The 27177-nt window shown below is 36.8% G+C and overlaps 10 protein-coding genes across 15 annotated transcripts; 8 read left to right on the forward strand and 2 right to left on the reverse strand.

The window, feature by feature from the left end:
• The first annotated feature begins 161 nt into the window (after nucleotides 1-161).
• On the forward strand, nucleotides 162-1812 carry Dbp45A (DEAD box protein 45A). The gene is made up of 4 exons (XM_015979263.2): nucleotides 162-301; nucleotides 345-1047; nucleotides 1142-1497; nucleotides 1545-1812. Exons 1-4 carry the CDS (start codon nucleotides 235-237, stop codon nucleotides 1760-1762), a joined length of 1344 nt encoding a protein of 447 aa, XP_015834749.1. The 5' UTR covers nucleotides 162-234; the 3' UTR covers nucleotides 1763-1812.
• On the reverse strand, nucleotides 1532-7230 carry LOC103312526 (uncharacterized). 3 transcript variants are annotated; one of them, XM_008193358.3, is made up of 5 exons: nucleotides 7044-7229; nucleotides 3938-4145; nucleotides 3719-3888; nucleotides 2518-3564; nucleotides 1532-2400 (listed from the first exon to the last, which is right to left on the reverse strand). In XM_008193358.3, the coding sequence occupies exons 1-5, from the start codon at nucleotides 7068-7070 to the stop codon at nucleotides 2287-2289; spliced, it is 1566 nt and encodes a 521-aa protein (XP_008191580.2). In that variant the 5' UTR covers nucleotides 7071-7229; the 3' UTR covers nucleotides 1532-2286. The 3 variants fall into 3 exon arrangements, with proteins under 3 accessions (XP_008191580.2, XP_015834747.1, XP_064215197.1); XM_015979261.2 differs by having other exon boundaries at nucleotides 1532-3564; nucleotides 7044-7230; XM_064359127.1 differs by lacking the exons at nucleotides 3938-4145; nucleotides 7044-7229 and having other exon boundaries at nucleotides 1532-3672; nucleotides 3719-3854.
• Nucleotides 6105-6645, forward strand: LOC659975 (larval cuticle protein A2B). The gene is made up of 2 exons (XM_966239.3): nucleotides 6105-6226; nucleotides 6275-6645. The coding sequence occupies exons 1-2, from the start codon at nucleotides 6215-6217 to the stop codon at nucleotides 6590-6592; spliced, it is 330 nt and encodes a 109-aa protein (XP_971332.1). The 5' UTR covers nucleotides 6105-6214; the 3' UTR covers nucleotides 6593-6645.
• A 197-nt stretch (nucleotides 7231-7427) lies between the features above and the next one.
• On the forward strand, nucleotides 7428-9230 carry LOC103312525 (helix-loop-helix protein 1). Its single transcript, XM_008193357.3, has 3 exons — nucleotides 7428-7532; nucleotides 8723-8848; nucleotides 8911-9230. Exons 2-3 carry the CDS (start codon nucleotides 8775-8777, stop codon nucleotides 9155-9157), a joined length of 321 nt encoding a protein of 106 aa, XP_008191579.1. The 5' UTR covers nucleotides 7428-7532; nucleotides 8723-8774; the 3' UTR covers nucleotides 9158-9230.
• Nucleotides 9231-10217: 987 nt separating this feature from the next.
• Nucleotides 10218-10967, forward strand: mRpL17 (mitochondrial ribosomal protein L17). The gene is made up of 2 exons (XM_966116.4): nucleotides 10218-10497; nucleotides 10549-10967. The coding sequence occupies exons 1-2, from the start codon at nucleotides 10300-10302 to the stop codon at nucleotides 10918-10920; spliced, it is 570 nt and encodes a 189-aa protein (XP_971209.1). The 5' UTR covers nucleotides 10218-10299; the 3' UTR covers nucleotides 10921-10967.
• Nucleotides 10968-11387: 420 nt separating this feature from the next.
• LOC659774 (calpain-D) lies at nucleotides 11388-17598 on the forward strand. Of its 2 annotated transcripts, none has more exons than XM_008193355.3 (11): nucleotides 11388-11749; nucleotides 11803-12451; nucleotides 13604-14025; nucleotides 14073-14282; nucleotides 14575-14663; nucleotides 14702-15687; nucleotides 15738-15940; nucleotides 15989-16164; nucleotides 16219-16499; nucleotides 16551-16780; nucleotides 16831-17598. In XM_008193355.3, exons 1-11 carry the CDS (start codon nucleotides 11523-11525, stop codon nucleotides 17303-17305), a joined length of 3948 nt encoding a protein of 1315 aa, XP_008191577.1. In that variant the 5' UTR covers nucleotides 11388-11522; the 3' UTR covers nucleotides 17306-17598. The 2 variants fall into 2 exon arrangements, with proteins under 2 accessions (XP_008191577.1, XP_008191578.1); XM_008193356.3 differs by having other exon boundaries at nucleotides 14714-15687.
• Nucleotides 17583-19864, reverse strand: LOC659712 (cytochrome P450 334B1). The gene is made up of 5 exons (XM_965990.4): nucleotides 19443-19864; nucleotides 19149-19394; nucleotides 18859-19096; nucleotides 17804-18809; nucleotides 17583-17755 (listed from the first exon to the last, which is right to left on the reverse strand). Exons 1-5 carry the CDS (start codon nucleotides 19588-19590, stop codon nucleotides 17645-17647), a joined length of 1749 nt encoding a protein of 582 aa, XP_971083.1. The 5' UTR covers nucleotides 19591-19864; the 3' UTR covers nucleotides 17583-17644.
• Nucleotides 19865-20044: 180 nt separating this feature from the next.
• LOC659639 (heparanase) lies at nucleotides 20045-22315 on the forward strand. The gene is made up of 10 exons (XM_008193353.3): nucleotides 20045-20188; nucleotides 20239-20337; nucleotides 20384-20600; nucleotides 20649-21022; nucleotides 21070-21298; nucleotides 21349-21479; nucleotides 21527-21705; nucleotides 21754-21895; nucleotides 21944-22061; nucleotides 22109-22315. The coding sequence occupies exons 2-10, from the start codon at nucleotides 20289-20291 to the stop codon at nucleotides 22269-22271; spliced, it is 1602 nt and encodes a 533-aa protein (XP_008191575.1). The 5' UTR covers nucleotides 20045-20188; nucleotides 20239-20288; the 3' UTR covers nucleotides 22272-22315.
• Nucleotides 22316-22458: 143 nt separating this feature from the next.
• Hiscl1 (histamine-gated chloride channel) lies at nucleotides 22459-24844 on the forward strand. 3 transcript variants are annotated; one of them, XM_008193300.3, is made up of 7 exons: nucleotides 22459-23051; nucleotides 23167-23235; nucleotides 23288-23659; nucleotides 23710-23792; nucleotides 23845-24080; nucleotides 24268-24428; nucleotides 24482-24844. In XM_008193300.3, the coding sequence occupies exons 1-7, from the start codon at nucleotides 22984-22986 to the stop codon at nucleotides 24768-24770; spliced, it is 1278 nt and encodes a 425-aa protein (XP_008191522.1). In that variant the 5' UTR covers nucleotides 22459-22983; the 3' UTR covers nucleotides 24771-24844. The 3 variants fall into 3 exon arrangements, with proteins under 3 accessions (XP_008191522.1, XP_015834301.1, NP_001103422.1); XM_015978815.2 differs by having other exon boundaries at nucleotides 23181-23235; NM_001109952.1 differs by lacking the exon at nucleotides 23167-23235 and having other exon boundaries at nucleotides 22984-23051; nucleotides 24482-24770.
• Nucleotides 24841-26231, forward strand: LOC100142558 (general odorant-binding protein 19d). The gene is made up of 6 exons (XM_008193354.3): nucleotides 24841-25034; nucleotides 25080-25164; nucleotides 25213-25304; nucleotides 25838-25958; nucleotides 26010-26080; nucleotides 26131-26231. Exons 1-6 carry the CDS (start codon nucleotides 24942-24944, stop codon nucleotides 26164-26166), a joined length of 498 nt encoding a protein of 165 aa, XP_008191576.1. The 5' UTR covers nucleotides 24841-24941; the 3' UTR covers nucleotides 26167-26231.
• Nucleotides 26232-27177: the final 946 nt, after the last annotated feature.

Below are 27177 nucleotides of genomic sequence, written 5' to 3' on the forward strand. Positions count from 1 at the left end.
CACGTGTGAACTCGAGTGGCCTTCAGCCCGAACTAATTTCCGTGTTATTGCACAACTTGACCCAATTTATCCCAGCAGTTGGTCAAAAATTTGCAAAAAAATATCCAAAACTCTAGTAAAAACCTAACACTTTGCCCAAAAATCGTAAAAAACGATTCGGTCGTGTACACAATCGGTCGCAATGTCGGGGAACCTAACCCCTCTGAATATTAAGTTTGTGTTTTTCGCGTAATAATGACCGAGAAATCGTTCGACAAGCTCCAGTTGAACCCTTGGATCATTCGCCAGTGCGCCACTATAGGTATGAGCCCCCTTTTGCTTCGTAAATTAATTTTGGGGTACAGGTGTGCGCAGCCCTACACCCATCCAGACCAACTGTATTCCCCCAATTCTCGCCGGTAGGGACTGTATCGGGGCTGCTAAAACCGGCAGTGGCAAAACCCTAGCATTTGCCTTGCCCATTCTCCAGAAATTATGCGAGGATCCTTACGGTATTTTCGCTCTTATTTTAACCCCCACACGAGAACTGGCGTTTCAAATCGCTGATCAGTTTGCAGTCATTGGCAAAGTGATGAATTTGCGCCATTGTGTCATTGTGGGGGGTATGGATATGGTGGTTCAGGGCAAAGACTTAGCCCGAAAACCCCACATTGTGGTGGCAACGCCTGGCCGCTTAGCTGACCATTTAGAAAGTTGCAACACGTTTAATTTTAATAAATTGAGGTTTTTGGTGCTTGATGAGGCCGATCGTTTGTTAGGGGGGCACTTTGACGAACAAATCAAAACGATTTTTCAAGCATTGCCTAAGGAGCGCCAAAATTTATTTTTCTCAGCCACGATCACCGATACTTTAGAAAAACTGAAAGATGTGACAGGGAAAGATGTTTTTTTCTATGAAGCCCCGGCTGAAGTAGCAACTGTTGAACAATTGGAACAAAACTATGTATTGTGCCCCAAAGATGTGAAAGACGCTTATTTGGTTGAGACAATTAGGACGTATCGTGCTACAAATGACGGAAATATCCTTATTTTCACTAACACTTGCAAGTAAAATAATTGGTCTAGAGTTTGAAATTAAGTTGGCAATACTATTTTTGCCAACTTGATTTCGTAGTCGTAGACTAAGTAGGATTTATTGTAGGAATTGTCAAGTGTTGTCAATGACTTTAAATGAGGTCGGTTTTGAAAATGTGGCCCTTCATGCCATGATGAAACAACAACAGAGATTAGCAGCTTTGGCTAAATTTAAATCAAACACAATTAAAATTCTTCTAGCCACTGATGTTGCAAGTAGAGGTCTTGATATTCCCACCGTTCAATTAGTAATTAATCACAATATTCCTAAAATACCGAAGGAATACATACATAGGGTTGGTAGAACTGCCAGGGCTGGGAGAAACGGCAAAGCGATAAGTTTGGTCACCCCTTACGACATCAAATTGTTACAAGCGATCGAACAACACATTAATACGAAATTAACTGAATTTAAATTGGACGGTAATTGTTTATTTTAGTGAGGTTTTTTAGTTTATTTTGAATTATAGATAGCGAAGTTGGTAAAATTTTCACGCAAATTTCGGTAACCAAAAGCGAGGCTTATATTAAACTCGACGAACAAGATTTTTACGAAAAGAAAATGATAAATAAGAGGAAAAAGTGGATGATGGAAGGGCTTGATCCAGACGAGGAAGAAGAAAAATTTTTAAAGACAATCAAAAAAAGCAAGAAGGCGAAAAAGAAGAAACAAAAGAATGACAATTGAAATTTTAAATATTTTTGTAAATTGAGCACAAATAAATTTTCTAAATCGTTTCTGTTGTTTTATTTACACAATTTAATACAATGTGATCAAGAATGACTTTGGCAGCACTTAATTTTTGGTTGTTTTTGACACTGCGTACAATTTAGTGTTCCCAACTTAGTGATTCTTGTTAACTTTGTATTGTAGAACAACTATACAGAATTAACTCCTTACTGTTGCGGCTTCCAATAAATAAAACAGTGTTTAATTTAACAATTTTATCACATGTTCGTTCACAACTGAATAAATTGTGCAATAATATCGATAAATAGCCATTAACAAAAACAATAAATTGAAGCATGATATCATACTGAATGTGGAATTCGTAACAGTAGTTACACAACAATAAAATAAGACAATGTAAATTCGTGTCGTAACAATGAACACAATTTATGCTCCTTATTATAACATATTTTATTTTGGGACGACACGAAATATTATTGTCAGTTCAAAACTATTCTCTTTCAGCCTACCCCTGAAAAAAATTATTTAAAAACCGTGTCCAACAAGGGACGTTTTCTCGCATGAATCGGTTTGTACGAGTGTTGATAAACCGTAGCAAGCCTCCAATGTTCGGGATAGTCCTGTCTTTTATCCTTCTGCAAAGAAAAAGGTGGAGCTAAACTACGTATAGCATAGTTTTTGGGACTATAAGGATCTTTTTGTTTAGGTACTTGAAAGTTGAATCTAGCATTTCTATAGCTAGTATTACTTACACATTTGTGCGGAACACCAGCTTTAAAAGCCATTTTGTATTCATCTTTAATCCTTTTGTCTTTAAGCGAAACATTCCTCATCTCACAAGCCATACACTTTTTAACTTTAATATCACCACACTCGCTCAAATTCGGAGTGCTCTGATTTAAATTCCCCCCTTCATCATGCGAACAATTCAAATTGGTCGCACTTTTGGCGCGTTTTGCTGCCAGGGATTCCCCCGATGGTTTGGCTCTATCAAGGATAAAATCTTTCCCGTGCGGACTTGGCGCTTTTTCAAATAAAGGCCCAGAGTCCACCGAACTTTTCCGCAACTCTTCCTTCGATGTATGCACTAGTGAAAACACAGCTGGAGCCAAAGAACCATTAGACCCATCGATATGTGGGGTCCGCTTTGGCTCATCTTGCGGGTTTTCCGGACTCAAGTCCCAACAAATCGCCAATTCAATCGGTGATACTTTCCTACGGCGAATAAAACGCCACTTTAGATCAAAACTTGTGACACTGCTCGGTCTTCCGTCATTTTTTTCCGTTTTATCAACGTGACCGCAAGTTTTCGGCCGATAAACTTTAAGTTTTGTACATCTTGTGGGCCCATAACCCGGGTAACCCTTCCAGCCAACACCTGTCGCAAAATTTTCGTTTTTTAAAGCAAGACCTGGCTCTTGTGAGCGTTGCATTTGCAATTGGCGGTATTTTCGGTTTGTTATGGTGTCTGGTAAAGGGTCGTGTTCTAAATTCTCGCGGTGGAGTTTTTTGGCCAATTGGAAGTTTTTTATCGCTGCGATTATAGGCGATGGGGGTTTTGAGCGGTTTTTTGTGCCATTTTTGGGCGAAAAAAACTGTTCAGACATTGTTTTGTGTTTTTGGTATTCGGTCTCAATGTCATCTCTTGTGAGCGTTTTTTCTAAGTGTAATGGTTGGGAAAAATCGTCCCGATAACGTGGATATCCTTTAGGGGGGTTTTGAGGCACAATTTCATAATGTAGTTTGTGTTGGTCGTCTGTGAGGTCACCAGGGACGTAAGGACAAGTGTTTTCCTTATTCTGCATGAAAGAAGATTTTATTAAGTTTGCGGAAATCAGGGAGGATTTATTTAAGAAAAATTACAAAGCAAATCAATTGGAAAAGCCGTGAATTGGACAAAATCGTGCCTAGAAAAAACGAAATAAAATCAGGACGTAACAATCTAGTGAATACCTCTTCTTTGATTTCGTGTGGCACTTCAGTTGGTCTAATTTCTCTTATTTCTTCTTCTTTTATTTCTTCTTCTTTTTCTTCTTCAATTTTCTTCGGCTCTTCTTCGGTTTCGTGTCGTTTTTTCTCGTCACACGTTAGTCGTTTGTTGAAAGTTCCATTAAGTTCGTCAGCTGGTCCACCAGTAACAATTACTTACAAGTCCCAAAAAAGTAAAATTACCTTTTTTGCGGTCGATTTTCTTGGGCAAATGCCAGGTGCCTAAGAAATTGCCCCATGGGCTCCCTTTTGATTTCGGGACACCGGGCAAAAGGTGCCCCCGATCATTTGCAATTATCTGAGTCCGGCCCGAACGTTTTCTCGGTTTATCATTATAAATTTTCGGGACTTCCCAATTGCGTAAAACTTTGGGCTTGTAAGCTTGTTCGAACTAAAACAAGTCCAATTATTACTTTAAAATTTTTGTGCACGCATCTCTATTGATCAAACATTGTTATTGTTACACATGTTGGTTCATAAATCATTTTTTTTTAGTTTAATTCCTAATGATAAATGTCGCAGATTACGAAACGCAAACACTCGCCCCTGATGGTTGGATTACTAGTAGTTTTTTGAGGGGTTGGCAATAACACGTGCGAAATTCAATTGTGTAAGGGTGTCATTACACGATTGTAATCGAATTTTTCCCCGAAGTGAAGTGGAAAAGTGAACGAGACGAAATGAATGGAGCACCTGTTTTGGGCTCAGGGGATGGCGAGATAATCCCTTAAACGACTGGAGATTTTAACAATGAGGGGATGAGACAAGCCAGCTGAAAATTGAGCGAAACAAATTCGGATTCGTTCACCTGTTGAGGACGCTAATTATTTTGATGTTGATAATAAATTGATTTCTTGGACGATATAACTTGTACTGCTTCGTGCTATGCGCCATTAATAAAGGACAAGATTGAATTCATATCGGAGAGTGCACGACAACTTGCCTTTTTAATAGCTACTAATTCTACAGGTTATTTAGGCCTGGAAATGGAACAATGCGTTCGAAATAACTAATTTACATGCGAAACTAAAACTTGCCCAACTAAAGATTATTAATTAACTATGTAAATTGAATTTTTATTGCGACATAATGAGCATAATTTTAGTAACTATTTGATTGGCCGTTATTCCTTAATATTTCTCAATTAGTTTGGTCCAAACAAGGGTAAAAATAATCAAAAAATTCCGCAAAAACTGATAACCGGACTCTATACTATACTACTATAGAATAAATGCAAAAAATATAAATAACAAGAATAAACAGAAAATAATTTGCTTTTTTAAGTAATATGAAAAAAAGTATGTATTCGTATAGTAATGTTGAAGGAAAGTAAAAAAATAATAATACAGAATGAAAAACAAAAATAGCAAAATGTCGAAAGTAGATAAAAAAAAGGTATAATAAGGGCCTTAAGACGGAGCCTTGGGGTACATCTGATGTCTGTTGTCTGTCTGTTGTCAATAATTGTAATAATTCTAAAGTAAAAAGTATAAAATGCACGTATTGTTTAAAAACGTTTGACGTAGAAACTGAAAAAGGGTTCTAATTACCCGAAACTAGTTTTCCAAAAATAAAAAATAAACAACTTTGGGAGAAAACGTGTGTTTTTATTATATACTGGTTATTGGCTACGCTCATTTAGATAATAGAAAAAGAATTTTAGACAGTTTTCCTCAAAACCAAAAAAATAAGTTTAGCACAAGGTAATGAATGATTTATTTTATCAAAATCCTTCGAAAAGTCCAGTAATATCAATGCAGTTTTTAAGCTACTATCAGCATTCCTGATGATAAATCCGTAATATTGTGAAGAAGGAAGAATATAAAAATTTACGAAAATATAACAATAATAAATGTTTTCTCATGAGGAGAGCATGAATTAAAAAAAATAAAAAATAGTCATTGATTTCATTAACAGGAATATGGTTGTTTTCACGAGATTTTGAACCAATTTTGCTATTTTAATTCCAGACACACAAAAGTAACTCTGTTATTAACCAACAGTGAATGTTTATTTCTCCACCCTTTCAATCCCTATACTAACCCTTGAGGCTGTTGGTCGCAGCACACGCACAAACACACAATCGTGCCCTTTGTAATGTCTGTTAACAGTCAAAAAGTTGATTGATTACACGTTCGCGATGACGTGTTGTGGTTTCAAAAAAACTATTGTCTTCACCATCAACTCTTCAAGAAAGCCACCATCGGACTGACGAGCTTAGTTTTAAATCGATTGTTATAAAGTTCGACTTCCTGTTCCTGACACAATTCGTTCATAAATCAAAAAGGACGACTTGCATATTATTATTTTTTTGCGTGCAAGGATTGCATTGAACTGGTTTCATGTTGCAAACTTGACATTTCACGTTGCATAAAAATTATATAACATTTGGATGATCTGATGATCCACTTCTGCACAGTATAAAAACCAACACCACGCGCTTATCGCATCAAACCCACCATGGCTTTTAAGGTAACGACCCAACAAACAACCCTTACATATTTTTTAAGTGAATTTTAGCTCGTTTTAGTGATGGTAATAGCTGTGGTTGGAGCTGGTGTTGTTGAAGACTACGACCCTAATCCACAATACGCCTTTGGATACGACGTCCAAGACGGACTTACAGGTGATTCGAAAAGTCAAAGTGAACACCGAATTGGAGATGTTGTCCAAGGAAGTTACTCTGTTATTGATCCTGATGGTACAAAACGTACCGTGAAATACATTGCTGATCCAGTCCATGGGTTCAATGCGGTGGTACATAGGGAACCCATAGCTGTGAAAACGGTGGCTAAAGTCGCCGCCCCCGCTGCTTACGCCGCCCCAACTTACCATTAATTTATTGTTATTGTTAAAAACACACCAATAAAGTATTTTTTTAAATAAGACAACACCGGTTTATTATTTTTTTAAACAAATTATTTAGCAAACAACGTATTTTCCTTGCGAGAAAGCGTGTTTAAATCCTCAGAACTTGCAAAAATAATGTCATTTTTACGTAATTCTGTGATTTATTGGCTTGCTTTTTAAGAAATTTTGCGCAATAATTATCACCAAATTTGGTGATTTTTTCGTTCTAGCTTAATAAAAATTGTTTAAAGAATTAATAGTTTTTAGAGTTTATTTTTGTAGCTACAGAGTTTAAGGAAGTACAATTTCTTGCTTTAATAATCACAAAAAACCGTATGGTTAGTGTTAGCTAAGGCCCTGAAAGTAAAATCTGTGAAGTGAAGACACGAAATATTAAAAATCGGGTTGCCTATTGATTAAAAAATTGTGTCGATCTCACCTGATTGCCACTGAAATGTAGAGCCATCCTAAATATGTTCGTAATCACGTCACGCGATCACAATCAATACACCGATTATTTAAAAATTACAAAAACCTCGTCCAAATTCTTTGGCATGATGATGTTGTCAATCGATTGCCAAAAATTGATATCAACAACGCACTATTTGCCTTGGAAACGTACGATTATTTCCAAGACAACCGACATGCCTTCTTTGGATTACCTCATCATAAATCACAATAATTTTTCCGAGAGAATTTTCTTAAGGTGTGACAGGGAAGAAAACTCCACCCTGCTGGAGATATTAACGCGATTTTAACAATGGAAATATTGATTCGAGGCGGTTCTAAAGGGATGCTGGATGATGATTGGTCCAGGGGTGGGTCTGGAAGCTGGGGGATGCTCGGATTCATCCCTGATATTATCGCTCAGTTGATAAGGATCGCGCGGTTTGGCCGCTTTGTCCATTGGGTGGTGGTTTTTAGCAAGGTAAGATTTTTTATCACTCAGAATAATCAAAATCGGTTAAAAATTTTTGGAATTAATTCAAATAGTCTATTCTCGATTAATTGAAATTTCATCTGAGAACTTTTTCAATTTTCTATCGTCATTTGTTTTGAAAATACAAGGAGAACTTTTTTTTTAAATTAAAACTTTTTTTTAAAACTAACAAAACAACCTGAGATTTTTTTATAGATAATTTTTTAATCTTTTGTCTACCTATATTATTAAAAAAAATTAGCAAAAATAAATAATGAACATTTAAACACGTTTTACACCAAAAATCAAGTTTTTTTCTTTGTTTCTATTAAATTATAACGAAAAAATTACCAAATTTGGTCGAAAATGACCAAAAATTTACCCTTTCTAAGCGTTTATTCAGCAAAAACTCAATTATTGCGCAAAATTTCTTAAAAAGTAAGCCAATAAATGACAGAATTAGGTCAAAAATGACATAATTTTTGCAAGTTCTGAAGATTAAAACAAGTTTTTAAACCAAAAATAAAGTTTTTTTTCCTGTTTTTCTTTTTAGCTCAAAAAAACTAAATACTTAATTTTTAATTACATTATTCGGAATTAAAAATTTTCGTTAAAATAGCTTTTCCTTTTGGAATTATTGAGCAAATAAATTTTCTTTCTTTGCTAACAAAATGAAAATTGCAAAATGTTAGGCCGATTATTCGCATATTTTGAATTAAAGAGTCGTTGAAAGTCTTAACGATGATTATAATAAATTGAAATAAAAATAAAAAATTATAATAATGTAAGTAACTTTATTATTACGACCCCTGGAGGCACTAGAGGGCTGTCCCTCCTCCATCACTGTCAACAAACCTGTAACAATTTCTCGCAACATTGTTCCCAGCAAGCGTGTGATTGTAATGCAATTAAATCGTTGTTTACATGATTGATAATCGCATAATTCGGGGGTGATAAGTAAAGCCACGTGTCTGGTGGCAGTCCTCCGAGTATACAATTGCCCTCTTGAGACCACCACTCCCAAATCTCCAGAATTCGAAATTCCCCTATTTATCCAACCCTTGACAAGTTTTATGAAAATATTGCCTCAATTTCCTCCAATATTCATGATTTAGCAAATATCCCTATCTCGCAGTTTTTCCCGCTGTATAGAAATTAATAAAAAATGTATGCTAAATCACCAGTTTTTTTTTTGTTAGAAAAATTAAGGATATCCAGGTCTGGTGTTGCACCTCTTCCAGTGAAGATGCCATGACGAGCAACGGCGAGAGCCGGGAGGTTCTTCAAATTATCACATCTTGCAATAACGTCGCTCCTCGCAAAAGGTAGAAATGTCACATAAACAAAATTGTTTACGACTTTTCATTTGCTAAATGTATTGGTGCAGGGAGAAGAGCAGCGATATGGGGGCACTAAGTCGCGAGGAGCGAAGACGAAGACGCAGAGCCACCCAAAAATATAGAACAGCACACGCAACCAGGGAACGAATTCGAGTGGAGGCTTTCAATGTGGCTTTCGCCGAATTGCGAAAATTACTACCGACTTTACCACCCGATAAAAAATTATCAAAGATCGAGATTTTGCGCTTGGCGATTTGCTACATTGCTTATTTGAACCACGTCTTAGATGCGTGATTAAACAATTTTTGTTACCAAAAACTACCCTTATCCGAAACTGGAAATAAATCTGTTTTGTTAAAAATGTAAATATATGGTTTTATTTTTCCTAAATTTCCAAGTTGACTTGTATCCTATTCAGTTTAATCTTCCTATTTCAAAATGGATTTTTTTTTCAATTTAATACTTTTTTATTTACCATTTAGAGATTGTTTTTTCTCATAGGCTTCCAGTCTTTCAATCTCTTAGTTTTTTATTAGTATATTTCAGTCGGTACTTCGGTTTTTCGTTTTATAGTTTTTTTAGTTTTCAAGTTTAGTTATAAACGTAATTATTTTGTAAAATTTAAAAAAAACAGGCCAAAAATTTACCACATTACACTAAAAATTTGCCTTTTAAATTTTATTGAGAATTGTGCAACTGACTAGTTTTTTGTTTGTTTCGTTTTTGTAACTGAATTTATGCAATAAAAATTATGTTTTTTCCATTTTTGGCAACTGAATAAAGTCTTTCACCTCCCAAAAATCCTGTCTTTATTTATACCAACGGATTATAAGCGTATTGTTCGCTTCTGCTGCTGCAGCATTTAACGGTCAAATTAAATAAATAGCTTTCCCGACCATCTGCGCCCGTTTTCCCTCGGGATTCGGCGTGTCTGAAAGACGGAATAACTTCCGAAAATCGATTCAAACACGTGTTAACACTATTATTTTTTAAACTAATTAGGTATTTATTGACTCCATTTCCCTAAATTAAGGAAATTAACTGTTGAAACAATACTCAATTTGCTAAATTTGTCGTAAAAAATGGGCCAAAATGTTGAAACGAATCCACAATTTGAATGAAGCGTTTCAAGAAAATCTCATACAGTTCAATATGAGTTTCAATTAATTAATAGGCAATAATTAACAATTTATTACAGCAAACAATTATTATAATAATATTTATTTCAAGCGCGTCGGTCATTAAATGTTACGAAATAATTACATAATAACAAAAAAACGTATGTAACACAATTTTATTCAGAAAAATTAAAAAAATGTGCATTTGTTTAAATGCCCGCCTCGTGTCGCCACCTTATCCACTGCCAGTGTAACTTTGACATTTGGTCCACTTCCAAAATAACCTCAATTTGCCACAACTTTTTTATTAATTAAAAAATGAATCAAGCCGATATTTCTAAACTAGTGTCCCAACTTCGAATCAAAGTAAATCCCCGTTTGCGAAAATTCCGTTCGCCGGGAGGCCCCGAAGCACGTTTAGACAAGCTCCGAAAAACAGTTACTGCTTTAGTTAAACATGAACGAATTGAATTGAATTTTCCTCGAGCTGATGAGTCTCGAATGTACGCAGAGAGGGTAAATAATCTTACAAAACTAAACAAATTCCATAACTACGCCCAATTTTAGTTAATTTCAGATGCTATACGGTATGGAGATTGTCATAAAGAAACAATGGAAATGGCCGATTATTGGCTGGTTGAAAAACAACTAGTCCACAAATTGTTCAAAGTCTTAGTTCCCAGATTTGTAAATTACAACACGTGTTACACAAGAATGTATAAAGCACCGACTTTGTATCCGGAAACACGGGAGAAAGCTGTATTGGAGTTAAAAGGCAATCCTTACCCATCCTTACTACCTGAGAATTACACCAACAGGAATTTAATCCATAATGTGTTGTTGGATGAGGCTAAAAAGGCCTACAGGACGCAAAAATACGCAGAAATTGCGTCCAAAATCGACGCGGCCGAAAAAAACGTTGAAGAGACTAGGAAGTAATTTTTACGTGTAGTTGTAATAAATTAAGTAATAAATAATTATAATAAGACCGGATTTTAATTTCAAAAAGTCCATATGTTCGATTTTTTGATGTTTAATTTATCGAGCGATAACTCCGGAACTATTAGAGATAACCCTATGAAGTGTATTATCGTTGGAAAGCTCATTAAATTATCTATCTTTTTCAAAAAAGATCATTGTTCTCTGACTAATAGTTTTCGAGAAAATTGCAGATAAATGCAAAAATTGGTAAAATTTTAAAAAATTCATAACCAAAAAACTATTGGCAATTGGTTCATCTTCAGCCCTTTTTTAAACATTGAAATTACATGATAAAACAACCAAATTAACAAAAAATATACAAGTAAAACATACTCTCGAGGTAAAGCACTTGAACATTAGGTTTCTCTTCAAGTTTTAAAAATTGCGGTTTTTTGTTGTTTAACTGGTTGCCTGCCGGTTGGTGGTGTTCGCAGGCGCCAAGGGCGCATCAATATGGCGAAGAATTTGAAAATAGCCCTCTTGAGGCATCAGCTGTTCGCTTCGTTCCGTTGACACAGTTTCGGTGTTTTGATGGGTGTCTTAGCCATGTGCCAATTGCCATGGGTGCCATCGCCTCGGTGCTTCAATGGCATTGCGGCTCGTGCAGCTTAATAAACCCAACCGAGCAGCTGAAATGCATCAGATGTGGTACCAGCAGACAGATCCAGCACACAAACAAAGGCCATGACATTGCTGGAAGCGACCCATTTGCTGGTGGTAGCAGCAGTGCAAATTGTACAGTAATAAGACGCTTAAAATCCACAGCTAAATCCTCATTACACGACAGGTATTTAACAAATCCCAGCGACAAAATCAATAAATTGACTTTGGCGGTTTCAGCGGCTCTCTAAAGCGGAATTGTTCGTCGTTGGTGCGTAACACCGTCATAAACACCGTTCTCTTGCTCCAAAGAAGCGCCTCAGTTAAAATAACCGAAAAGAAACCGCTTGGCAATAACATCCACAAATCTAAAAGTTTCCAAGACTTGACCAGACACAACGTTTGTGAAAACTGCTCGGTTGTTTTTGTTTCGGTTGCAAGACGGTGTCTTTTGTGTGAAGGGGGCGTAGGAATGATGAACGTAGCTCAATCACCTTGCAAAAATTGTGCTTCACTCACTCCAATCGAACAACCAAATTTCAGGAATTATGACATACTTAATTGTGATAGACCGTTAACGTGCGTGTGTCAAAGAGCAAAGAACAACAGTTTCATTTCACTTTCGAGCATTGAAAGTTTCAGTTGTTCGGTTGCACAACAATTACACTGTGATCCTTTAATACCAAGCAACATTCGAACCACTGCGAGCGGAATTAATAAAGGGCATAGCCCTAATTATACGTGGAATAAGGGGGCGATTGGTGGGAATTCCTGGACTTGTAAACGATGCACTTTACTAAACGGACCTAATAGAGATGTTTGTGAAGCGTGCGAAACGCCGCACACCTCAGATCTAAACAGCAATTTTAATCCGAGCGTTATCATCAAGGTAAGAAACTTTTAAATTACCACCGTAAGTAGTTCAATCAATAAAGGACAAAGAGTAATTTTTTATCATTAGTCTTACTTTTAGTTTAATTCAAATTTTTTAAAGTTAAAAACTCCGATTCAGCAAAAATCCGTATTGTTCGAAAATATGTTGTTAGTTTGACGTTTAGGAGCGATAATGCAAATGTTTCGATCAGATAATAAATTATTTACAAAATTTTAAACACGTGTTTGAGGTAAGAACCGTTTTTTGAGAAATTAGGTAAATTATGTGTATTTTTTTTGTAACATGTCCTCAATAATATTACTTAATCTCTAAAATCTGTTGTTTTTTTTTAATTCGGTTTACGTTATCTATAAATCCATCGCCGATAAAATTCTTATTATTGGGTCATTTTTGACACCATAATGACATTTTTTACGTCATTTGTATTTGAGTATTGACGTCATTTTTAATTTTTTTTAATTACAATTGACATTTGTGATTTGAAAAGTTATAAAAGTTATTAGGAGTATTACACAAAGAGCTTTGTACATGACAGTAAATAGATTAATATTAAATTTATAATAAATAGATAATTTATTTGTTGATTACTACAGTATTTTTTGGAAATTTTCTATATTTATCACGACGTTTAAAGTGGAAAATTATTGTTCCTATTTAGTTGCACAAATAGCTATTGACTTTTCGGTCTATTTAGACAAAATTCCTCAAAATAAAACGTTTCTGGTTAAATAACTGTTAAAATTTTTAACTCATGGATTAGTAACTTTTTACTAACAAAAACTCGCGGTCAAACAAAGTAAAAAAAAAGTGTAACAATTGTTATGTTGACGGTTTTTTATCCATTCCAATTGATTATAAGTTTCACCCCAATCTATTTTTGGTTATTTTAATAATATTGAGTAGTTCATCGACCGTGTTTAAAAAAATAACACACAATACGATAGAAATGTTAGTTTTGCCGTACGCTAATTAGCTTCCCTATTCTTGGCTTGCTAAATAATAAACGCGAAATGTATTTCTGTCGTTATCACGTGTGTTAATCGCATTAAAATTCGAAAAAAACCCAACTCAATGCGTGTGAATTATTAAACTACCGTATGTATCGATCGTTTATATAAAATTTTCATCGTCTAACTTCTTTTACAGGTTGATAATTGGGCCGATAATGAAGCGTTGAGAAACCCAAGTCACAATCAACGGCCCTCATATCGCCGCTCTTTTTCCGAACTCCCCACATCCCAGAATCTCCACGTCCCGAATATTAATCGTAGAAGTCTCGGTAACGAAGTGTTGGAGTCAGTTTTTCCAAAATCGAGCACTTCAATGACCGATATACAATCCTCTCAACATTCCTTCGATGGCATTACGACTAGATATAGTAATCTTAATTTAAATAGAAGTACAAGTGATATTACGTGCAATGAAGGTGCCACTGCCACCACTTTATACACCTACATTGGCATTTCGGAACCGGATAAAGACAAAACACATATTTACGAAAATCAAGGAATCGTCAACGCTCACAACAGCAAAAAAGGCGATTTTGATAGTGAACAACACGACAAAATGTAAGTCTTATAACTAAATCAAGTGAAATTAAATCAACAAACTTTAGATTGCAAGCGCTGAAATCGGGAAGCAATTCAGTTAACATAAACTGGCCGTTTGATAAAAGAAAATGGACTTGTCGGCAGTGTTCTTTTGCATACAATGATTTTAATAATTTCAAGTGCGATATTTGTAAAGGTCCGAGAACCAGACCCTCATTGAATGAACCTTGCACTGTCACTGTCACAGAGGATAGGAATAGTGGAGCCACTCCATTGTAAGTAAAAAAAATAGATAACTGTTGTTTTTTGATCTTATCAGTTCGGTGTATTATTCGATCAGAGTAGCCTCACAATGTTCTACAGGTAATACTGTTAGCAAAAAAAAATTGAATATGTTTTATTTAAAATTGGATTAATGAAACAATTCTGTGGACTTATTGATTTTCGATTAGTGACTTAATAAATTTTCAATTAGAAAAATGTTACCGATAAGCCAAATTTTATCTCTTGTTGGATTTAACACCTACGTAACATTGTTTTATAAAACAAACTGTGGGTTTTTATTAGGTCTTTGAATTGGAGCGACTCCATGGAGCTGCAGGTGCCCCTGGCGACGCTGGACCAAGACCTGGACGACGACTTCCAGCTCTTGCCAGGTACCCTCAACTCACTTCATACCATAACAATTCTCTAGGACTTTTTCTAGGCGATGATAGTCCAGTAGACGACCAGAAATGGACTTGTAAAAAATGTACGCTTGTAAATAGCGGTCGTTCGTTAATTTGTGAGGCTTGTTGCGGTTCAAAATTGCGTTCGCTTTCAATGACTGGCGATATGACGCTTCGAAAAGGCGAATTTTGGTCGTGTGTTAAATGTACTTTGAAAAATCCGTTAACGGCGCCGATTTGTAAAGCCTGTAAGACTGAGAAAAATAGTTTAGATGTGGTGGCATTGTCGAATCGAAATCCATCACCACGTCACGGTTCATCCAAAAAGTACAATAAAAGTTCGTACGCCAAAGTAAATCATAATCAGAAAGTTATTGTGAATCGAAGCAAAACTCGAATTAATTTGATGTCGGATTTAGATCATAGTCAGAGTAATGCGATTAAAGCGTGGCAGTGTATGATTTGCACTTTTGAAAATACCAAGTCTCAAATTATCTGTGATATGTGCCAGAAAATACGTGAAGATATTAGGACCACGCCTCCTGAAGAACCGTCAAGGTTGAGTCAAGAGGAATTAGCTAATAAGCATTGGAATTATATAGTGAGATATTGTAAGTTGAAGAAGCAGAGTTACGTTGATGAATCTTTTCCGCCGTCACCGAGTAGTCTTTATTATAATCCTTCGGAAGTCAAAGACGCTCACACGGTTAAATGGAAACGACTCCGTGATATAACAGTCGATGACGGTCCAGACTCCGATCTAATTTGGGCCGTGTTTCGAAAACCACACCCTTCCGACATTTCGCAAGGAGTTTTGGGCAATTGTTGGCTGTTGAGTGCCTTAGCCGTGCTGGCAGAACGCGAAGATCTCATTCGAGCTGTCTTGATAACGAGAGATTTTTGCCATCAGGGAGTTTACCAAGTCAGACTCTGTAAAGATGGCAATTGGACCACTGTTCTCGTTGACGATTACTTTCCATGTGATAAAAAGGGACACTTGTTTTATTCCCAAGTATTTTTCAATCACACTCTTTTTATCACATTACACAATAACGATTCTAGGCGAAGCGGAAACAACTTTGGGTTCCTCTAATCGAAAAAGCCGTCGCTAAAATTCACGGTTGTTACGAAGCTCTAGTTTCGGGGCGTGCAATTGAAGGTTTAGCAACACTAACTGGGGCACCTTGTGAATCTATTCCTCTTCAAGCTTCTTCAATTCCTGCTCCTGCTGAGGAGGAACTTGACACTGATCTCATTTGGGCACAGTACGTAACAATTGTGCACCTTCACTCAATACAATATTTTCCTTCCAGACTTTTGTCTTCACGTCAGGCACTTTTTTTAATGGGGGCGTCATGTGGTGGCGGCAATATGAAAGTGGACGAAGTCGAGTACCAAAATAAGGGACTTAGACCACGTCACGCCTATTCTTTGTTAGATGTTAGAGATGTGGATGGTTATAGGCTTCTTAAATTACGAAATCCTTGGGGTTTGTCATTTTATTGTCCCACTGATTTTTAAATTAATTAATTGTAATGATTAGGACATTTCGTATGGAAGGGCGATTGGTCGGACACTTCCGACAAGTGGACGCGGGCGCTCCGCATGGAATTAATGCCAGAAGGGCCACAAGATGGTACTTTTTGGATTTCGTTCGGTGATGTTTTGAAATATTTCGACTGCATCGATATTTGTAAAGCACGGAATGGTTGGAACGAAGTTAGACTTTCGGGTGTTTTACCGCCACTTTCGTCACAGAAACACTTGTCTTGTATTTTGCTCACGGTTTTGGAACCCACTGAAGTCGATTTTACGCTTTTTCAAGTACAGTTTGTAAGTTTTTGATTCATACATTGTTAATTTTGTGGTGCTTAGGAGGGCCAACGCAAGTCGGAAAAATCTCAACGATCTCAGCTCGATTTATGTGTTGTTCTTTTCAAAGCACGAAACGGTTCAACCATTGGTAGTTTAGTGGAACATAGCAAAAGACAGGTTCGAGGTTTCGTCGGTTGCAATAAAATGTTAGAAGCTGGGGAATATGTTGTTGTTCCGTTAGCCTTCAATCACTGGCATACTGGTTTGGAAGATCTCACTGCATTCCCAAGGTACAAATAAACAACACTTCGAATTATTTTTTACCGAAGGTGTGTTTCAGATATGTTTTAGCCATTCACAGTTCAAAGAAATTACTGGCAGAACAATTAACTCCTCCTGATTGTATTTTGGCCGATTCGATAATTTCCTTGACTTTGGCACGTGGCCAAAGACATGAAGGTCGTGAAGGTATGACCGCTTATTATTTGACCAAAGGATGGGCGGGTTTGGTCGTCATGGTTGAAAATCGCCATGAAAATAAATGGATTCATGTGAAATGTGATTGTCAAGAAAGTTATAATGTGGTGTCAACACGTGGTACGTTGAAAACGGTCGATTCTGTGCCTCCTTTGACGCGACAAGTTATTATTGTTTTAACGCAACTTGAGGGTAGTGGCGGTTTTTCTATAGCTCATAGACTTACACATAGACTTGCTAATTCACAGGGTTTATATGATTGGGGGCCTTCTGGCACTTGTCACGATCCAGAGCTAGATTATCAGACCAGCGGTTTGCATATGCCACGATTGTTTTGAATTTTGTTATATATTATGGCCTAAATGTGTCATTTATTGTTTAATCATCTCGATTCTTATTCCTCGAAAATTGTTTATTGAAAACGTATTATACGAATAATGCAGTGTTCAGTTTTTATGACGTATAAACGTGATTGTTAACGTAACTACGTTTGTTCTCTCGTTAAGTGACTTAGTTACGTTAGCTGTTTGGTGTTTAATAGTACAGTTTCAGTAACATGCTTTTTAGATTGTCTTGCAAAGTTTGTGTGAAATCGTACATTGTTAAGAATTAAAGTAAGCTTTCAAGTAAATTTATTTTAATTAACTCCAACAACAACTAAACACAGACACAAAAAATTAAACTCGTTCAGCAAATCTAAATCTTAGTTTCTTATTTGGCGCAGCCCACAGTTTGTTAGTACTGTTGATATCGCCATAAAGATACTCAATCTTAAAGTTCCTTAAAATCTTTAAGAAAAATCAGTAACATTACGAAAACCTAGCTTATGGACTTACCTTAGTTATCAAAGCTCCAATTTGCATCTCAGCTAGTTCCTTACCCAAGCAAGCTTTAGCTCCATAACCGAAAGGTATAGACGCAAATAGTTGCATATCATCAATGGGCGTCAGCCAACGTTCAGGCATAAATTTATGAGCATCCTCGAAATACTCTTCTCGCCAACTTGAAAGACTTGTTACCATCAATAAATACGTCCCGCGTGGAATATGATAATTGTAAATCGACAAATCATCATTGAGAATACGCCCTAACAAGGGAATCGGTGGTTTAAGTCTCAAAGTTTCCTTAATACACGCCTGGAGATATGGCATTGCCGCCAAAGCATCTTTGGATAATTTCTTAGGCTGACGCGCAATCTCATTGTAGAGTTTCACCTGACACCTCGGATTTTTTGCCAAGTGATACAACATGAACGCAATCGTGTGTGCTGTTGCATTAATGCCAATCAGCATCATATCAAGCAAAATAGTCATGGCATCTTCGACCATAATTCCCGGCTTTAAAAGCACATTCTCCATCAAACAATTCACTTCCTTACTAACACCATCACTGGCTTCCTTCTTCTCTTTAATCAAAACCTGGATACGGTGCACGTACTTGCTCAAAACATTATCAATCGCATCGCAATTCTCCACAAGCGATTTCCATGCCGGTGTTGGCAAAAATTGCCACAAATGTAGGCCGTATTCGCACCGCTGTATCGCTTTAGTCGCCTTCATCAAACCGTCGAGTAACACACCAGGATCCGACGTTGAACTCAAACCGCAAGGATCCAAAAAACCCAATTTTTTATCAAGCGTGACCAAACACATGCATTCCAGACACCACTTGTAAATTTCTTTCTGGAACGTGCCAGGAACCTCCTCTTGGCGGTTCCGTATGTTGGCAATACGCGCGATGAATTTATTGCAAGCGTCGTCAATTTTGTCATATTGACGGGCGATTAATTGCGGAAGGGGCTGTTCAATCGACTTGCGGAAGTTTTCCCATTCGGGCCCAAACCTAGCAATTATATGTTTAATTTAAGAAAAAAATAAATAAATAGTAGTACATGAGAATCGGTCCAGTATGTCGCAATTTTCGGTGTTGCAAGCGATATTTTTCAACCGAATCGAGACTGGAACGGATTGGGTAAGGCCCCTCGTTTTTGAAGACAGCAGCAATGTGTTCGGGCCGGCTCACCATGACAATATCGCCCCCTAGAGGGCCATGGAGGCGCACAACAGGGCCATAATGGTCAAAAAAACGTTTGAAAAGGGCCATGTTCCCGCTCCAGCTCAGTAAACTACCTATAAATAACCCCAGTGTTAATCGAGTAAAGTTTTACGTTTGGTTCCGTACCAACGGCCAAGAAATACTGGATAGCCCCTCCAGTGATTTGCGTGCTCAGAATCGGGACCATCCCCCAAATCCTATGAATTATTCTCAAACTGATTGGTCCCGGAATATTATCAAAAGCGATTGATTTCGATATTTGTTCGGCAACCATTTGGCGGCTGATTGTTGTGGTATCGACAAGGACGTCCATATCAGGCTTCTGGAGCGTGACTTTAACGGTGTCTTGCGGCACAGAAATGCTCGGTTTACCTTTAGAATGTAAATTAGGGCCTATTTTGGGAAATTTGGGTGAATTACCAGAAATTGTAAACGTCCCAGGACTGGGGGCTTGGGTCGCTGATGCAGAAGTCGCCGATGTTTTAGTCGAGTCATGGGCGAAGTTCTTCAAGTTATTGAAGCGTCGCAAAATGCAAAAAGGCGAGTTTTTTCCGCGTAAAATGGACATTTTGCCCAAATTTTTGATTTTTCAAACAGCGTCGGTTGTAGTGCTGAAAAAATTAATGGCGTAGCATAGGCTACTATGGTGGGATTGAATTAACGCCAAATTTGGTCTTTTAAGACGTTATTATTGCGACAAAACGACAAAATTGTTGAATCTTATTGTTCTAATTGAAAAAATTGCACAGATTTTACCTCCAAATGCCGGTTTTTAACACTTTAACCCCAACTGGACGCGTGTCTCGAATTTTTTTTTTTCAAACAGCCGGCTTGGCGCTCTAGATTTTGCAAAATTTTACAGTAATTTTCAGAATTAGCGGTTGGTACAGGAAAGAAATGATTTTAATTTCAAGCAAATTAAGAAAATATGCGTAATTGGAAAGTTTAAATCCACCCCCATTGTCCTGTTTCCAAGCCGTGGTTTGTTAGTTTTACATTTTTTAATTAGAATTAAAATTAATTTAAAAAATGTGGTTATTTGAACTAGCCAATCGCAGCGCAGCGTCTCAATTTTGTTTTGTCACGTGTTGGTGCTTGTGTTTGAGTTTTTACTGTGTTTTTTCGGGAAAATCAATAGAAGAGGAATTCGGAAACATCATGTCCAGGTTTTTATACATGTTTTATTATACATTTGTTATCAGTTTTTACAAATCAGTGCCAAATTACCGGCTTTCAAAAAGTGAGGTTGTGATTACAAAAACCAACATGTTTGTGATGTTTGAAGACAACTTTTTCCAGCAATACACACCGAGACGTAACTCGTATTTGCTCATTTTGCCCTATTTGATGTACTTTTCCAGTGAAGTCTTGCGGAAACGTTTGCACAATCCTTTCCGTAACCTTATGTTTTATAACAGTTTTAACACTCCTGGCGATATTTGCGGTCGATTTGACCCAAAAAGTCCACATTGTTTATATTGGCGGAGCGGCCCCAAAGCATATCACCAATGAGAAATTCCTAAGTGTGGCCCTGGACGCGTCCGTAATCGCCAATGGGTTCAAACATTTCGACTTGAAGTATTTGAACCAAATTTCGCGCCAGTTTGATTAGTTTGAACCTTGTAGAAGCGAGAAAGTGATCAAATTGATGAAAGCCCTCTCGCCTGCGTATTTACGAATTGGGGGCACAATGGCCGATCGATTGATTTTTTCTACAACCGAGTCACTGCATTTCAAACACTTGGGCCCCAAAGTTGACGGTGGTGAATGTTCCTATGAGGAAAGATACTGTGATGCTTTAAATCGGCCTAACTTTACGATGAATTCACACGAATGGTTGCAATTGAATGAATTGGCCCAGAAAACCAATCTTGAAATTATTTTTGATTTGAATTCGTTGAGGCGGTTCGATGACGGGGCTTGGGATTACACAAATGCTGAGACGCTGATTCGGTTTTCGAGTCAACACAATCTGAACGTAAACTGGGAGTTGGGCAATGGTATTTTACATAATTTATTTACCATCATTTTTTCTGTTAATTCTTAGAACCCAATGCTTATCGCCACCAATTCGACTACGAGGTGCAACCAGCTCAGTTGGCTCATGATTTTCAAACCCTTCGTAACATTTTACAAAAATATCCACTTTACCAAAAATCACTTGTTGTGGGTCCTGATGTTACGCGACCCCAAAACACTAACAATCAAAGTCGTATTTACTTGTCTGAGTTTTTAAAACATGGCATTGATGTGATTGATGCGGTGACTTGGCATCAGTAAGTTCAAAAATAATTGAACATTGTTACTTTCTAAAATAAAATTATAGATATTATTTTAATGGTGCAACTGCAAAAGTTGGTGATTTTCTTGATGTTAGAAATTTTGACGTGCTCCAATGGCAAATAGATACTATCAAGGATATTGTGCACAAAGAAGGTGTAAAAAAAATTTGGCTAGGTATAATTATTGATTTTAGTTTGGCACAAATTAGAGTTTATTTTAAGGCGAGACTTCGTCAGCTTACGGTGGTGGTGCTCCTCACTTATCTAATCGCTACATTGCAACTTTTCTCTGGTTGGACAAGTTGGGTTTGGCTGCAAAAAATGGCTTAGATGTGGTTATAAGACAGTCGATTTATGCGGGAAATTATGCTTTGATTAATTGTTATTACAACCCTTCTCCTGTATTTATCAATTTCTGTTTTTTTGTCGTTTTTACGGGTCAATTGTAGGATTGGTGGGTTAGTATTTTGTATAAAAAATTAGTGGCCCCCAAAGTGGTTGAGTGTCGTTTGGGACAGTCGGAGAGAGTGCGATTGTATTGTCAATGTACACCGGTTAAAAGTTATTTTGATAATAAACCATCAGTCACTGGTAATAATAATTTGAAAAAAAGCCCGATTTTGTTGCGATTTTTTACAGTTTTTGGCTTGAATTTGCACAATCGTAAAGCCAAAATTCGATTCGAGGGAATTACACCGGCAAAGGATTTGAAAGTCAATGCTTATGTTTTGACGACTGTTGAACGGATTGATTCAAGGTAATTTGAGTGTGGTATTAATTTTGATTATGGTTTTATTTTCACAGATTTATTTTTCTAAATAACCGTTTGTTGCAACTAAATGAAACTCATGATGTGCCAAATCTACTTCCAGTCACAATTCCAGCTGATCCCTATGTGGAAATGCCTCCGTTTTCGTTAGGTTTTTGGGTGGTTCCGATTACCAGTAATGTGCTTCCTTATTGTTAATTTGTATATTTATTGCCTTTTTTATAATAAATTTTTACTAATAATTGTTTGATGTAATAAAGTTGAGTCGAATTTAACTTCAAAGGCTCTTAAAAATTGCGATCTTTGCCACTTTAAAATCACTGGCTCAGGATTCGTGCTTGAGTGGATTTTATTAAACTCCAAATTGGCGATGATTCTTCGAACCTACTTTCTTATGCATTATTTATTATGAGAATAAAATTGTAGCGCAAAATGTACTTGTTTTATTTACCTCCTCTTTTTTCCGTCCTTATCCATTAGATCGATTCGTGAAATGTTGCTCAAACAAGTTTAAATTAAAAAAAAATTAATCGTAAATTGTGAGTCGTGACCAATTTTTTAGAATATCACTGAAAAAAAAGTCTACAGGCTCGCTATTTAAATATTTAATAATCTGAAAGATTTTGTTTTTCTTCGATTCTTTTTTTCATTTGAAAAGACTTGAGTACAATGAATTATTTACAAGACAAAGCTTAAATGTGAAAATTAGAAGTAGCAGCGAAAAAGTGTGGGAGTCGATCGGCAATAATGATGCTTCAGCCCTTAATTTCTCGGGGTAGAAGGGGTGGTGAGTACCAAGTGCATAAGAAGGCTTTGCAGCCTCTTCAGATTTCAGTCGGCAATTCCCAGCCGCCACTAACATGCCATTCTTATAACAAAAAATTCAAATATTGATAACATTGTGGTGATTATGGATTGCGGTAAAATGTTTCTCTTTATTTTTCTTCTTCTGTATGACCGTATTAGTGCCGATATTGCGTAAGTAATTTTGATTTTTTTCCCACAATAAATCCCTCGCCATTATCTCTTTACTTCCACTAGCTCACACCTTCCTTCCTCCAATCGATCGACCTGACATTTTGTACATTTCCAGCCTCTGTCCTCTAGATTTTTACCACGAGCAATTTGCGGAAAGAGTGGAACCCGAACGTGAAGAACCGACGTAGGTTTCCTCTTCGAAACCGTTCGGTTAGTGATCACATTGTTGGTTCTAGCACCGGATTGACCATTCACGACATTCTCCCCGAAGACCCCAAAAAGTACGATAAAATGCGCCCGCCGAAAAAAGACGGACAACCCACCAAAGTCTACTTCCATGTCACTGTCATGGGGCTTGATAGTATAGACGAGGGGTCCATGACTTATGCGGCTGATATTTTTTTCGCCCAGACTTGGAAAGACCACCGGTTGCGGTTACCGGAAAATATGACCTCGGAGTATAGATTATTGGAGGTTGATTGGTTGAAAAATATGTGGAGGCCTGATTCGTTTTTCAAAAATGCGAAAAGTGTGACTTTTCAAACTATGACCATACCAAACCACTACATGTGGCTGTATAAAGACAAAACTATTCTCTATATGGTTAAGTAGGTTTCAACACGAACGCAAAAATCAGAGTTTAGTAGCTGTTTTTTAGACTTACGTTACGACTTTCTTGCGCCATGAATTTCATGATTTATCCGCATGATACGCAAGAGTGTAAACTACAGATGGAAAGTTGTGAGTGTTTTTCAATGTGGAATTTTTAAATCTGATTAATTTCCAATCACAGTGTCACACACTACCGACGATATGATTTTTCAATGGGACCCTGATGTCCCATTGGTTGTGGATGAAAACATCGAATTACCACAACTTGCTTTAGTTCATAATCACACAGCTGATTGTACTCAAGTCTATTCAACTGGAAATTTCACCTGTCTTGAAGTTGTTTTTGAGTTAAAGCGCCGTCTAGGCTACTATCTCTTCCATACGTATATTCCGACTTGTCTCATTGTAATCATGTCTGTAAGTCCTTGATTCGAGTAAAAATTGCTCGAAAAAACCCTAAATTAAAGACTTTTTGGTGCCAATAAGCAAAATTTCACGGGAATTTTTTTTTTCTAAAAAATATTGGCGATTTTATCGTTTTTTCAGTGAAATTTACACGTTTTTAACAAAATTGTGATTTTGTTAGAAATAAATAAATTTCCAGTGGGTTTCTTTCTGGATTAAACCTGAGGCAGCCCCAGCTCGAGTCACCCTAGGAGTCACCTCTTTGCTAACACTTTCCACTCAACATGCCAAAAGTCAAGCATCACTTCCTCCTGTTTCTTACCTGAAAGCTGTGGACGCATTTATGTCAGTCTGCACAATGTACATAATTATTCGTAAAAGTGAAACTTTTTTGGCTTAAAAAATAATTTCAGATTTGTGTTTATGGCCCTTATGGAATACTGTTTGGTGAATATAGTCCTGGGTGACTCAGATTTACCCAAACCACCGCAACCGGCCAAAAAACCAGACTCAATTTTCGACATGGCAGCAAAAGAGAATTCGTTTTTGTTAACCGGGGCTCCAAAAATCCCGGTGGTTACACCGGCACAAAGGGCTCGGAATAGGGCGATTAATATTGATAGGTTCAGTCGGATTTTTTTCCCTTTGCTCTTCACTGTCCTGAACGGGACGTATTGGATAATGTTCGCTGAGTATATTTAGATTATTAGTTGAGAGTTAATGAATATTACATTATGTAGACACTGATTACGTTAAATACATGCTGAGTCAACAAATTTGCGGTTTTTATGTCCAAACTTTGTCTAGTTAGGGGTTAAATACATTTTGATTACAAGGAATTAAAATCATGACTCGCTCAAATTTTTATATAAAATGAGTGGAATTCTTAGTGCTGGCACAAAATCGTACAACATGCAACTTTTGGTAGTAGTTTTGGCTGTTTGTGTTTTGGGCGCCAACGCTGGGGTTAGTATAATTGTCTGTTTTTTTTTTCGTAATTAAAAGTTTTAGCTTGACCCTAAATTTTTGGAAAAATTGACTCAAGAAGTACAAGCTGTTGGTACTTCATGTGGGGAAAAGGAACATGCAACGGCTGGTAATAATTTTTCCCTGTTTTAAAAAAAAATTCTTGATTGATTTTTAGACGATATGATTGAAATTATGGAAGAGAAATTTCCCCCAACCAGTCATGAGGCGAAATGTGTTGTTGCTTGTTTTTACAAACACTACAAAATGGTATGGTAGCGCTCAGCTCCGTTTGCGTGTGCGTCATCTGACATTTCTGTCACTACGTTTACATAGCAGGGGCATAGCGGTGACAAACTATCAAATATTTTTTGAGGTTACGAAGTGTTTAAATTATGAGTTGTTACAAAAAATACAGATTCACAAAACAAGAACTAATAAACGCAGAATCAAAAACCTAACGAAACGCAAATCACAAAACACAATAAACGAACAGAAAATACTTGCGATTAACACCGACAACACTTTCGACAACCATGCGATGACGTCTATAATTTACTGTCAATGTCAGTTTGACAAATTCGTGACACTTGATGGTGTTGTCGAAGTGCATATGTAAATTAATGTTCAAGGATACCACCCTTAGATACCCCTTAATTGTTTAAATTTGCATTGTTTTTGATAATTTTTTTACAGCTTTGTGTTGGTAATGAAAAAATGAAATTGATGACGCACACGCAAACCGAGCTGACCGCCACTATAAGGTTAATTGATTTAACCAAAGTATTAAATTATTATTACAGATGAAAGAAGACGGGACGTTTGATAAAGACGCAGCTGTGAAAGCTTTCGACGAAATCAAAGCACAAGACGCTGAAATTCATGCCAAAATCTTGAAAGTTATCGATGCTTGTGATGCGAAAAGTATATTTTTTTCGTTTTTTTTTCTTTATATATTTTGTTGTTTTTTTTTAGAGCAAATGTCAGATGATCATTGCGTAAGTGCTGCTTCAATGGCTGGATGTGTTAAAACAGAAGCTATAGCTGTATGAAATTTTGTTAAAAAAGTTTTATTTGAATAACAACTTTGTTTCAGAACGGTTTGACCAAAGAGGCATTCATGGCGTCTTAAAATCAATCTCGAATTAACATTGTTATTTAACTAGGGCTGTAAAAATAAAGCATTCTAAAAACCAATTCAAGTTTTATTGTTTTAAACCTTTACTAAAATATTTTTTTCCCGAAAACACTATTTTATTAAATTTTAAAAGTGATGTTATCTTTTGCCTTTTTCAACTATTTATGCAAAATATTGATTATTTTTTAATGATTTTGTCGTCGTTTATAAATATTTAGCGATTTTGTTAATTCCTCGAAAATTAAAGAACAAAGTTAAAAATAACCGAGTTGGAATTAATTTGTTCATTTGTGCGAATTTCAGCCTTTAAAATAATTTTATTGGTTCCTTGTCGCATAGTTTTTAAAAAAGTTGTTTTTTATTTGAATGCTCTTTATACACATAATTCACAATAATCAGAATCCAGCCACATTTATTTCTATTACAAGACTAAGACATTACACGATTCTCTGCTTATTTTCCTCCTTTTTGAGAAGACTGCTCAACAGCTGAACCAGGGGCGACTCGTAACTCGACTCGTTGTTCCTCCCAAACCTCAAAAAATTGCTATTCCTTCCAAACCTCAAAAAGTTGCTCGTATCTCGCTTATTCCGGCGCCCAAATCGTAGATAATTCGTCGTAGCCTTAGGTTGGTTCCTCCCAAAGCGGAGAAAATCCTGCTTACTGCGCCCAAACCGAATAAAATGATCGTTTTTCTCGATTTTCCCTGATCTAGTCGGACGAGCGAAATCTTCGCCATAATCTTCGTATTCGTAATTTGGGCCACTGCGTCCAAATCGGAGAAAATTGCTGTTTCTTCGCCGCACTTCCATGTCGGAAACTTCCTCTGATGGCTCCTCGAAACCGTCGAAATTGTCTGAATAAAAGTCTTCGTTGTTGTAGCCCGAAGCTAGTTGGATGATTAGTGTGAGGATTAAGATGGCGAAAGGCACCATCTTGAGTTCTGCAAAAGTTGGAGTAATTAGGTGTTGGGTTTAATCGTCCATTTCGGAATTGGGTTACGGT

The sequence above is a fragment of the Tribolium castaneum genome, chromosome 9 (assembly GCF_031307605.1).
Source record: "Tribolium castaneum strain GA2 chromosome 9, icTriCast1.1, whole genome shotgun sequence".
In the NCBI taxonomy this organism is placed as follows: Eukaryota; Metazoa; Arthropoda; class Insecta; order Coleoptera; family Tenebrionidae; genus Tribolium; species Tribolium castaneum.